The sequence below is a fragment of the Nycticebus coucang genome, chromosome 7, assembly GCF_027406575.1.
Source record: "Nycticebus coucang isolate mNycCou1 chromosome 7, mNycCou1.pri, whole genome shotgun sequence".
Lineage (NCBI taxonomy): Eukaryota > Metazoa > Chordata > Mammalia > Primates > Lorisidae > Nycticebus > Nycticebus coucang.
Window position 1 is genome coordinate 86589990 of NC_069786.1, and position 12155 is coordinate 86602144.

The 12155-nt window shown below is 41.6% G+C and overlaps 2 protein-coding genes across 2 annotated transcripts in view; one reads left to right on the plus strand and one right to left on the minus strand.

Moving 5' to 3' along the window:
* The window catches only part of ANKAR (ankyrin and armadillo repeat containing), a 93313-nt gene that overhangs the window by 41991 nt on the left and 39167 nt on the right, over positions 1-12155 (plus strand). The window contains exon 12 of the mRNA XM_053598378.1: positions 5047-5215. Within this exon, the coding sequence (XP_053454353.1) occupies positions 5047-5215 (169 nt within the window). The remainder of the gene's footprint in view (positions 1-5046; positions 5216-12155) is intronic.
* On the minus strand, positions 3282-4210 carry LOC128590875 (NADH dehydrogenase [ubiquinone] iron-sulfur protein 3, mitochondrial-like). Its single transcript, XM_053598375.1, has one exon. The coding sequence runs from the start codon at positions 4164-4166 to the stop codon at positions 3360-3362; it is 807 nt and encodes a 268-aa protein (XP_053454350.1). The 5' UTR covers positions 4167-4210; the 3' UTR covers positions 3282-3359.

Here is a 12155-nt window from a genome sequence, read left to right on the forward strand (position 1 = left end):
GGATTTTGTGATGTGGGCTAATCTTACTGGAGTTAGATGATATCTCAAAGTGGTTTTGATTTGCATTTCTCTGATGATTAACGATGATGAGCTTTTTTTCATGTGTTTGTAGGCCATGCACCTGTCTTCATCTGAGAAATTTCTGTTCAAGTCTCTTGCTCACTTAGAAGTGGGGTTATTTGTTCTTTTCTTATTGATTAGTTTGAATTCTCTGTAGATTCTAGTTATCAGACCTTTGTCAGAAGCATAACCTGCAAAAATCTTCTCCCATTCTGAAGGTTGTCTGTTTGCTTTACTTACTGTGCTCTTGGCTGTGCAAAAGCTTTTCAGTTTGATCAGACCCCAGTAATGTACTTTTGGTGTTGCTTCATTTGCCCTGGGAGGTCCTCCTCGTAAAATATTCTCCCAGGCCAATTTCTTCAAGTGTTTTCCCCACACTCTCTTCCTCTTCTAGTATTTTCATGGTTTCATGTCTTAAGTTTATTTTTTTTTTCATGTCTTAAGTTTAAATCTTTTATCCGGTGAGAATCAATTTTTGTTAATGGTGAAAGGTGTGGGTCCAGGTTCAGTCTTCTGCAGTTCGCCAGCCAGTTCACCCAGCACCATTTGTTAAATAGGGAGTCTTTCCCCCACTGAATATTTTTAATAGGTTTGTCGAAGATCAAATGACGATAAGTAGCTGGGTTCATCTCTTGGTGCTCTATTCTGTTCCATAAATCTGCCGCTCTGTTTTTGTGCTAGTACCATGCTGTTTTGATCACTATAGATTTATAGTATAGCCTGAAGTCTGGTAATGTGATACCTCCTGATTTGTTCTTATTTCTGAGTAATGTATTTGCTATTTGAGGTTTTTTCTGATTCCATATAAAACTAAGTATAACTTTTTCAAGTTCTTTAAAGTATGACAATGGTGCTTTAATAGGGATTGCATTATATCTGTAGATTGCTTTGAGTAGTATGGACATTTTAACAATGTTGATTCTGGGCGGCGCCTGTGGCTCAGTGAGTAGGGCCCCGGCCCCATATGCCGAGGGTGGTGGGTTCAAACCCAGCCCCGGCCAAACTGCAACAAAAAATAGCCGGGCATTGTGGCGGGCGCCTGTAGTCCCAGCTGCTCGGGAGGCTGAGGCAAGAGAATCGTGTAAGCCCAAGAGTTGGGGGTTGCTGTGAGCTGTGTGATGCCACAGCACTCTACCCGAGGGTGGTACAGTGAGACTCTGTCTCTACAAAAACAAAAACAAACAAAAAAAACAATGTTGATTCTTCCCAGCTATGAGCACACTTTCTTTCTTCCCTATTAGTCACAGATTCCATCCTGAAGGTTGGCGGTCCATAATATGCCCACATCTCTCAGAAAAAGACCAAACACTCTATGCCCTGCAGGGGGCAGAACTTCAGACCGCCATGCGAGGGGGAAGGGTGGACTGGGAGTTTGGACTTATGGGGGGAAATTCTGTTAAATTTTATGCCTAGCGGGGTGGTGTCTAGGTTCATAAGTGGGACCTCCCTGGAGAAAGAGCCAGAGAGGTAAAATGAGAGGTCTTTTGTTTCCTGTTCTGTTTGCAGATAGCCTGTAGCAGGCCTCCTGCATGCAGGAGGGGTCTCCCGTCCTCTAGTCAATTGGCTTTGTACGTGAAATTTGTTTTCTTGAATGCTCTTCCTTGAAATTACAGCTTGCCTTGCCAAACTTCTTTCTTGGCTCAGCTCCCACCTTTGTCTTCATACAGTCCAATTCCCTCTAGTTTTTCTTCCTCTGCTCAGGAGCCTCTGCTGAGGGTTGCTACCAGTTGGCATCTTCCCCAGCTTTTTTATAACATCACTGATCTCATTCATGAGAGTTCCACCCTCATGACCTAATCAACTCCTAAAGATGCCATCTCTGAATACTACCACATTGGATTTAAATTCTAACCAACACACTCTGGTTGGACAAATACATTCAAACCATGTAGTATTATTCTTCATCTGTCATAGTTTTTTTTCTTTTTCTTGTATTTGGATAGATTTGGTGCTAGTTCCTTTTTGATCACTACGCATCTTTCTGTTAGGTGTGTTTTTTGTGGTCCAGCTATTTTCAGGAAGTATATCTGGGAAAAGACCCAGACCTATGTTCTAGGTTAGCAAGAATATGCTACAGGGTTGCATGCCTGAGTTCTTTTAACTTTACTTTTAGTTAACCAACAATGACTGCTCGTGCATAGTGCCTCATAATGGAGATCCCAGCGTCTCTGCAATGTGGAGTCTGTCTCTTCCTTTTAACCTCACCAGTAGCCTATTGCTTCCAAACATACATGTCAATTTGATTCCTTGGCCATCCTTCTTTTCTCTGACTTTTAAAACTTTATACCAAACTGGTTCAGGAAGGAGCCTGCTGCCATACTGCTTCTCTATTTCTAGTGTTCCAGACAGGAAATGTTTCTTTTTCTGCTCCTCAAAGAAGAACCACTTAATTTGGAAAATGCTCTGCCAGCATTTCCTTTGGTCAGTGGCCATGGGAGATTTCTCTCATTCTCTGTTGCAACTCATACACATTTTTTTTTTTTAAGAGACAGAGTCTCACTTTGTCACCCTCAGTAGAGTGCTATGGCATCACAGCTCACAGCAACCTCCAGCTCTTGGGCTTAAGTGATTCTTTTGCCTCAGCCTCCTGTGTAGATGGGACTACAGGCGCCCACCACAACACCCAGCTATTTTTTTGTTGCAGTTTGGCCAGGGCTGTGTTTGAACCCACCACCCTCGGCATATGGGCCTGGTGCCCTACTCACTGAGCCACAGGTGCCGCCCACAACTCATACACATTTATTATGGTTCAATATTATAGATGTCTTCCAGCTTTGTTGAAAATGGGTTTGCATTTTTGTTTTTACTTCCTTGATACTTTTGTAGTGTTTCTGTTAATAGGGAGACATGCCATTTTTACTCTATTTAAAATAAGAAAATTATTTATGTATAAAAATAATATTTGGAGCTGAGCACAGTTGGTACATCTCAGCTACACAGGATGCTGAGACAGGAGGATCATTTAAGCCCATTTCATCATCACTTTAAAAATATATGTTAATAATAAATCTCGGGCAGTTCCTATGGCTCAAGGAGTAGGACACTGGCCCCATATACCGGAGGTAGTGGGTTCAAACCCAGCCCCAGCCAAAAATAAATAAATAAATCCCAACATTTTGGGAGGCCCAAGTGCAAGTATCAGTTGAGCCCAGGGTTTGAGACTATAATGAGACCCCATCTCTAAAACAAAATTTATTTATTTATTTATTTATTTTTTTGTGAGTGTAAGTAGAATTTATTTACATGGACACACAATTGTAGATAAGGCGCTTTCTAGGACTAACATGCCTTCCCTGCAGCTACTTGGCTTCAGGCTTCTTGACTTCAGGCGTCTGGTCTCTGGCTTCAAGTTTGGGACTCTCAGGGGGCTGGCGATAGGCAGGGAAAGCCTCCCAGGGGCTGTTCAGTTCAAACTTGCTGAACTCTTGGGCCAGCTCCACCGGCTCAGCTACTACCCGCTTCACCTCATCATCATAGCGTAACTCAACATAGCCAGACAGGGGGAAGTCTTTCCGGAAAGGATGTCCCTCAAAGCCATAATCTGTCAGAATCCTTCTTAGGTCAGGATGATTAGCAAAAAAGACTCCAAACATGTCCCAGATCTCCCTCTCATACCAGTTGGATGCCTTATACACAGGGACAGTGGACTCAATGGGCGTCAGCTCATCTGTGTAGGTCTTCACACAGATCCGTGAGTTGAAGCGCAGGGAGAGTAAGTTGTAGACAATCTCAAAACGGTTCTGCCGAGTTGGAATATCCACTGCTGTCAAGTCAGCCAAGGACCTGAATTGTGCATTGGTGTGATCTCTGAGGAAAGTCAGCACTGCGATGACTCCATCAGGATGGATGCAGATCTCTAACTCATCGAAGCAGGATACCTGAACCTGTTGGACATACTTGGGCAGGATTTCAGCTACATATTCTCCAAAAGCTGAGAGCTGCTTGCGGGCCACATCATTATGCAGTCTGACAGTGGGGCGCGTTTCCGCCCCGGTGCTCTCCCTCCTCACTGGCAGCAACAGTGCCCAGGGTCGCACAGCTCCCCTGGCCAGCGCCGCAGAGCCCACAAGCCCGCGCCACCAGCCCCTGGCCGCCGTCGCCGCCATGTTCCCTGTACACAAACCAGGCAGCCAAGGACAAAATTTATTTTTTTATTAGTTTGGCATGGTGGTGCCCTCCTGTAGTCCCTGGTTTCAGAAGACTGAGGCAGGAGGATCATTTGAGCCTAGGAGTTTGAGCTTTCAGTGAGCTCTGATTATGCCACTGCACTCTAGCCTGGATGATAGGGCAAGACCCTGTCTCGAATAATAATAGTAATATTGGGCAGTGCCTGTGACTCAGTGGGTAGGGCGCCAGCCCCATATACCGAGGGTGGCAGGTTCAAGCCCAGCCAAACTGCGACAAAGGCGCATTGTGGTGGGTGCCTATAGTCCTAACTACTCGGGAGGCTGAGGCAAGATAATCCCCTAAGCCCAGGAGTTGGAGGTTGCTGTGAGCTGTGTGATGCCACGGCACTCTACCGAGGGCGATAAAGTGAGACTCTGCCTCTGCAAAAAATAAATAAATAAATAAATAAAAATAATAGTAATATTATAATATTTAGTGTTTTACAAGTATAATTAACAATTGCATGTGCAGTGTCCACAATGGCAAATATTTCTAAATGGGGCAGTATAGTCTATTAATCTTACTCAGTTGCTTCGCTTCTTAGGAATTTATTAAATACTACAATATAATAGCACTCTTAAATTATTTTGATGTAAAGGAGGCTATTTTTAAATATATTTATTGAATAGTTACTTTAATATTAAAATATAAGATTTGCTCAAAGTTGTATTAACTATTACTTAAAGTGTTATATCAGTAGAGACTATCATATCAGTCTTGTTTATAGGCCAAGAAAGATTATACACTTGTGTTTCGAAATAAAGATTGCATTTATCTTAAATAATTTTAACTGTGATTACTTTCTTGTTTTATTCATAGAATGGAATCCCAAATCTGATAGAGCTCTTGAACTTAGACATAGAAGGTGTACTAGTAAATGTAATGAACTGTATACGAGTATTATGTATGAGAAACGAAAGCAACCAAAGAGCAGTGAGAGACCATAAAGGCCTCCAACCTCTTATCAGATTTCTGAGTTCTGATTCAGGTGAGCCTCTATCGCTGCATTATTTTATAATGATCAGATATATTAAGTGAAGCAAATGAAAGTTTGAACTTCTCCTATATATGTATAAACACAGTACCTAAAAAAATTATGCCCTTTTTTTTTTTTTTGAGACAGAATCTCACTATGTCATCCTCGGGAGAGTGCTGTGGCGTCACAGCTCACAGCAACCTCAAACTCTTGGGCCCAAGAGATTCTCTTGCCTCAGCCTCCCAAGTAGCTGGGACTACAGGCGCCCGCCACAACACCCAGCTATTTTTGTTGTTGTTGCTATAGTTATTTAGCTGGCCCAGGCTGTTTGAACCCACCACCCTTGGTGTATTGGCTGGCACCATAACCACTGTGCTACAGGCTCCAAGCCCTATGCACATTTTAAGAAAGGAAAAAACTACATTAAAATTGTAATACTCAAATTATTCTGATAATGTTTGTTGTATCTTTTACAATTTCAGAAATCAAACATGACTTGAGCAATATAAAAAATATTATCGGGTGGCACCTGTGGCTCAGTGAGTAGGGCGCCGGCCCCATATACCAAGGGTGGTAGGTTCAAACCCAGCCCCGCCTGAACTGTAACCAAAGAAAAAAAAAATTATCAGTATATACTGAATATTACAATTTTAATACAGTTTTTACTTTCTTAAAATGTGTATACATTTTTTTTGCACCCTCTGTGGATGTCCAGAATTTGTCTTCAATAGATCTAGATATATGTAATGTAACCAAAATATCTGAAACACTTAAATTTAACCTGCTGGTTTATAAAAGAAATAGACCTCAAAAGCAGATTTTTAAAAAATGTTTAAGTAGACATGTTTATTAATAGAAATATTGGCATGAATAATGCAAATTATGCAGATAATATTCCCAAGAGAAAAGATGCCTTCTCTGTGAACAATATACATGTTGATTATTGGTAGCTGTTTTGCAAGTTACAACAAGGTTTTCAGATTTCCTTTTAGATATTTGATATAAAAATTCAAAGTTATCAGGAAGCATTAGGGTAATTATCAGTTTCTAAAGCGCATCTCAGTACGGAGAACATCAAAAGGCGTAAGGCAGTTTCTGCAGCTGCAGCAAATGATTTCTTAGGTTCTATAAAAATAACTTCATTCAAAAAAGCATGCATAACAGTGTACACTTCAAATCTGTGATTTTCCATAAATTTGGGAAAAGAAAAAATTGTGAAAAACCTGTCTCGTTTTCCCCCATTCAGTTTATCATTTGTCTTTTTGTTCCAGTTCACCAGGAATAAATACAGAATAAATACATTGGTTAAGATATAGGTCAAATTTATGGATAAGGAGAATATTGCAGAGGGCTCTCCTTTTCTGAGAGAGAGAGAGTCTCACTGTGTCACACTCAGTATAGTGCTGTGGCGTCACAACTCACAACAACCCCAAACTCTAGGCTTAAGCAATTCTCTTGCCTCAATCTCCCAAATAGCTGGGACTACAGGCGCCCACCAAAATGCCCAGCTATTTTATTTTTTTGTAGTTGTCATTGTTGTTTGGCAGGCCTGGGCTGGGTTTGAACCCACCAGCCCCGGTGTATGTGGCTGGCACCCTAGCCGCTGAGCTACAGGCACCAAACCCTTCCTTTTACTTTGAAATTTCAAAGTTAAGCAAGCGTCATCATCTTCTAAGAACTTCTATCATACAGTGAAATCATTTGAAAGCCCTCTCCCTTTATAACAATTACTTAAGGTCTCTCTGTTCAAATTTTTCTTCATCACTAACTATGCTGTACTTTATTATTTAAAAATACATCCTAGCGCTCTGGGAGACCAAAGTGGGTGGATTGCCTGAGCTCACAAGTTTGAGACCAGCTTGAGCAAGAGCAGAACCCTGTTTCTGAAAATAGCCGGGCATTGTTGTGGGCACCAGTAATCCCGGCTACTCTGGAGGCTGAGGCAAGAGAATAACTTGAGTCCAGGACTCTGAGGTTGCTATGAGATATGTGCCATGATACTCTACCTGCGGGTGACAAAGTGAGATTCTGTCTCAAAAAAACAAAAACAAATAGTATTACAGAGTTAGCTTTTATGCATATTTTACCCATGTCATTTTTACTTGTTTATAATTATTCTTTATCTTTTTTTGTTTGTGTTTTATCTTAATTAAAATTTAAAGCTAGGTACTAGGTTTTCCCTTTCTATTTTTTTTATTATTGTTAAATCATAGCTGTGTACATCAGTGTAATCAAGGGGTACAATGTACTGGTTTCACATACAATTTGAAATATTCTCATCAAACTGTTCAACATAGCCTTCATGGCATTTTCTTAGTTATTGTATGCAGACATTTGTATTCTGCATTTAGTAAGTTTCACCAGTACCCGTTCTAAGATGCACCGTAGGTGTGGCCCCACCCATTACCCTCCTCCACCCTAAGCTCCCCCTCCCTTGGCCCTTTCCCCATATTCTTATGCTATATTTGGGTTATAGCCTTATATGAAAGCTATAAATTATCTTCATGGTAGGGCTGAGTACATTGTATACTTTTTCTTCCATTCTTGAGATACTTTGCTAAGAAGAATATGTTCCAGCTCCATCCCTGATGAGAAAAATGTGTATTCAGTTTTGTTGGGATGAAATGTTCTGTAGATGTCTGTTAAATCCAGATGTTGAATGGTTAAGTTCAAATGTAAAATTTCTTTGCTTAGCTTCTTTTTGGAGGATCTATCCAGCACTGCTAAAGGGGTGTTAAAATCTCCAACTACTATGGAACTGGAGGAAATCAAGTTGCTCGTGTCTGTTAGAGTTTCTCTTATAAATTGAGGTGCATTCTGGTTGGGTGCATAAATATTAATTGAAATCTCATCATATTGAGTATTACCTTTAACAAATATGAAGTGTCCATCCTTATCCTTTTTTATTTATTTGCCCTCCATTTCTCTTCCTCTTTGAGAGTTTGGGAGCGTTTGAAAGCTTTGTCTTTGATGTCAGAAATCCTTTCTTCTGCTTGTTCCATTCTGTTACTGAGGGATTCTACTGTGTTTCTCAGATCTTTGAGGGCCGCAACTTCTTGTCTCAACGTGTCAAAATCTTTGGTCATTTGGTCTTTGAATTCGTTGAATTCTTGAGACATCTTTTGGATTACTGCTTGGAATTCTAATTTGATCTTATTTGCTATCCAGATTCTGAATTCGATTTCTGACATCTCAGCTATTTGTTTGTGCATGGGATCTTGTGCTGTGTCTGCCCCATTGATCCTTGGGGGAGTTGATCTACTCTGATTATTCATATTGCCAGAGTTTTTTCATTGATTTCACCTCATGATTGTGTTTCACCATTGCCTCTGGCCATCCTCAGAGTTGGGGAGGTGTTTCTCCAAGATTAGACCCCAGCGGGATCACTCTATTGTTGGTGGATCTTTGTAGGAAGTGACCCTGTGTAGCTCCTCTGGGGCTGTACCAGCCAGGGAGTTCTTGTTGTGGGAGCAGCTCCCAAGTGTGTCACACCCAGATCCAGCAACAGGGCGGGGGGTGGTACACCCAGTTCTGGGAGTGCCTGGTGCCTGGTGACTTTGGCACAGAGAGCCCAAGGCTCCAGCAGTCTCTGGCCAGGAGAAAGGCTCCGGAGGGCACGCAGCTACCAGAGTCCCTAGCCAGATGAGTGGGCCAGTGTGGAGGCAGGAAGGGTACGAGAGGGAGGATGCAGGGTTGTGCACCTCCCAGAGTTCCTGGTCAGGGCATGTGGAGGACTGGTGGGCGCAGGTCACGGGTCGCGGGTAGTGGGTTGCGGCACCCCTCATACGGAGGTCCGGGCAGGCCATGGGTCGCCAGGTGCGAGGCTGCACGGCTACAGATGGAGATCCTGTGGGGGGGGGGGGGCTCTGCATGGCCCCCGGAGTCTCTTGCTGGGAGAACACTTGGTCTGGCAGACAGGGAGGGGGAGCACCACTCAAGAACCTCCACCCTCCCTCAGTCTCAGTAGGGGTTAGGCTTCTGGTTCATTGGGTAAGCGGGCAAGGGTGTACTGGAAGTTCAGAATAGCAAGGAAGATCTTAGTTCTATATTTCTGCCTAGCAGAAGAGTGTTCAGAGTCACAGCAAGGTCCCTCTGAGGAAGTAGTCCCCACTTCCCACATCACTCACCCGTGGGGTGAGGCAAGAGGTCCACAGTTCACCGCTTGTCTATAGAAAACCCACAGGAGCAAACGAAGAGGAAAAAGAAAGGAGACAGAAAAACAAAGAAAAGCCGCAGCTTTCTTGGGTGAGGGGATGAACACTCCTCCTTCCAGATGAATTTTGTACCTGAAGCTTGGTTTCTTGGAGTCGCAGCTTCCTTTAGCAGAGGTGACCTGCAGTTATCATCTCTCTTTCAGCTGGGCTCCCAGTCTTCAGCTTAATTGGGCTGTTTCTGGACATTATCTTTCCTTTTGGACAGGAACCTCCCTCGGAAGCTGCTCTCAGTGGCCATCTTCCCCTTCCCCCGCCTTTCTATTTTTGTTCTCCCAACCTTGAATATTAGAAAAAAGCATAAATTGGGGTGGCAATTTGAAAATAATAAATAAGTTCACGAAAGAAAACTATAAAGATAAATTACTTACATTTAAGTCCTTTATCCATCTTGAATCAATTTTTGTGAGTGGAGAAAGGTGTCCAGTTTCAGTCTTTTACATATGGATATCCAATTCTCCCAGCACCATTTATTGAATAGGGAGTCTTTCCCCCAGTGGACGTTCTTGTTCAGTTTATCAGAGATTAGGTGGCTATAAGGTTGCTGGTTTCATTTCCTGGTTTTCTGTTTGATTCCAAATGTCTATGTCTCTATTTTTGTGCCAGTAGCATGCTGTCTTGACCACTATGGCTTGTAGTACAGCCTAAAATCTGATATGGTGATACCCCTGGCTTTCTTTTTATTACTAAGAACTGCCTTAGCTATACAAGTTTTTTTCTATTTCCATACAAAATGCAGAATCATTTTTTCCAAGTCTTGAAAATAGGATGTTGGGGCGGTGCCTGTGGCTCAAAGGAGTAAGGCACCGGTCCCATATTCTGGAGGTGGAGGGTTCAAACCCTTGCCCCCAGAAACTGCAAACAAACAAACAAACAAAAATAGGATGTTGGTTCTGGGGGCAAGACATGCTTGCAAGAGGGACTTCACCTAACAAATGTAAATCAGTGTAACCTGGTTTATTATACCCTCAATGAACCCCCAACAATAAAAGAAAAAAGAAAAAAAGATAATAGGATGTTTGTATTTTAATAGGGATGGCATTGAATCGGTAAATTGCTCTGGTAAGTATTGATATTTTAACAATGTTGATTCTTCCCAACCATGAGCATGGTATGTTGTTCCATTTTTTAAAGTCCTCTGCTATTTCCTTTCTTAAGGTTTCATAATTTTCTTTATAGAGGTCCTTCACCTCTTTTGTTAGGTATATTCCTAAGTATTTCATTTTCTTTGGGGCTATGGTGAAGGGAGTTGTGTCTTTAATTAACCTCTCATCTTAGCTGTTGTTGGCATATACAAAAGCAACTGACTTGTGGACATTGATTTTATATCCTGAAACATGACTGTATTTTAATGACTTCCACGAGTCTTGTGGTTGAGTCTTTAGGGTTCTGTAAGTATAAGATCATATCATCAGCAAAGAGGGAAAGTTTGACTTCCTTTGCTCTGATTTGGATGCCCCTTATTTTGTTGTCTTGTCTAATTGTATTGGCTAGAACTTCTAGCACTATGTTGAATAGTAATGGTGATAGAGGACAACTTTGGTTCTAGTTCTAAGAGGAAAAGCTTTCAGTTTTACTCCATTCAGTAAAATATTAGGTGTGAGTTTGTCATAGATAGCTCCATCAGTTTAAGAAATGTTCCACCTATGCCTATACTCCTCAGTGTTCTAATTAGAAAAGGATGCTGGATTTTATTGAATGCTTTTTCTGCATCTATTGAGAGGATCATATAGTCTTTGGTTTTACTTCTGTTGATACAGTGAATAACATTTATAGACCTGCGTATATTAAATTTAAGGCATAAAACAATAAAAATCCTCAAAGAAAAAATAGGAAAAACACTGGAAGATATCAGCCTGGGGAAAGATTTTATGAAGAAGACTGCCATGGCAATAGCAACAACAGCAATAATAAACAAATAGGATTTAATTAAATTGAAAAGCTTCTGTATAGCCAAGGAGACAACAACCAAAGCAAATAGACAACCTACTCAATGGGAAAGGATATTTGCATATTTTGAATCAGACAAAAGCTTAGTAACAGGGATCTTGCCAGAACTTCAATTAATCCACAAGAAAAAAACCAACAATCCCATAAATCAATGGGAGAAAGAATAGATGAATAGAACCTTCTCTAAGGAAGACATGAAAAAATGCTCATCATCTCTAATTATTAGAGAAATGCAAATTAAAACCACCCTAAGATATCATCTAACCCAATGAGAATGGCCTATATCACAAAATCTCAAAACTGCAGATGCTGGTGCAGATGTGGAGAGAAAGGAACACTTTTACACTGCTGGTGGGACTGCAAACTAATGTAACCTTTTTGGAAGGAAGCATGGAGAAACCTTAAAGAACTCAACCTAGACCTCCCGTTTGATCCTGCAATCCCATTACTGGGCATCTATCCAGAAGGGAAAAAAATCCTTTTATTATAAAGATACTTGGGTCTACTTGCTCTTCAGTGTCAATGGCAGCAGGCAATTCTGTGGGGTGGCTGAGATGAAGTCCCTCATGGGCTGTGCAACCAGTCCTGGAGTCTGGTCTCAGGACATCAAAGGGGAAGTTCACTGTGAAGTGGATTTTTGTTGAGGATGTGCCCAATAACCAGCTCCAGCATGTCAGACTGGAGAATAATGATAAACTGGTCACAGATGTCTGCAGCACACAGGAGGCACCCTTAGAGCAAAACAAGTGACAATTACTGCTTCCTCCAAGGCTCCGCCTTTGAAGACTTCT

What these genes read in the sequence shown, in the direction of transcription:
- LOC128590875 (XM_053598375.1), bottom strand. Translation starts at nt 4,166, where the DNA reads ATGGCGGCGACGGCGGCCAGGGGCTGGTGGCGCGGGCTTGTGGGCTCT.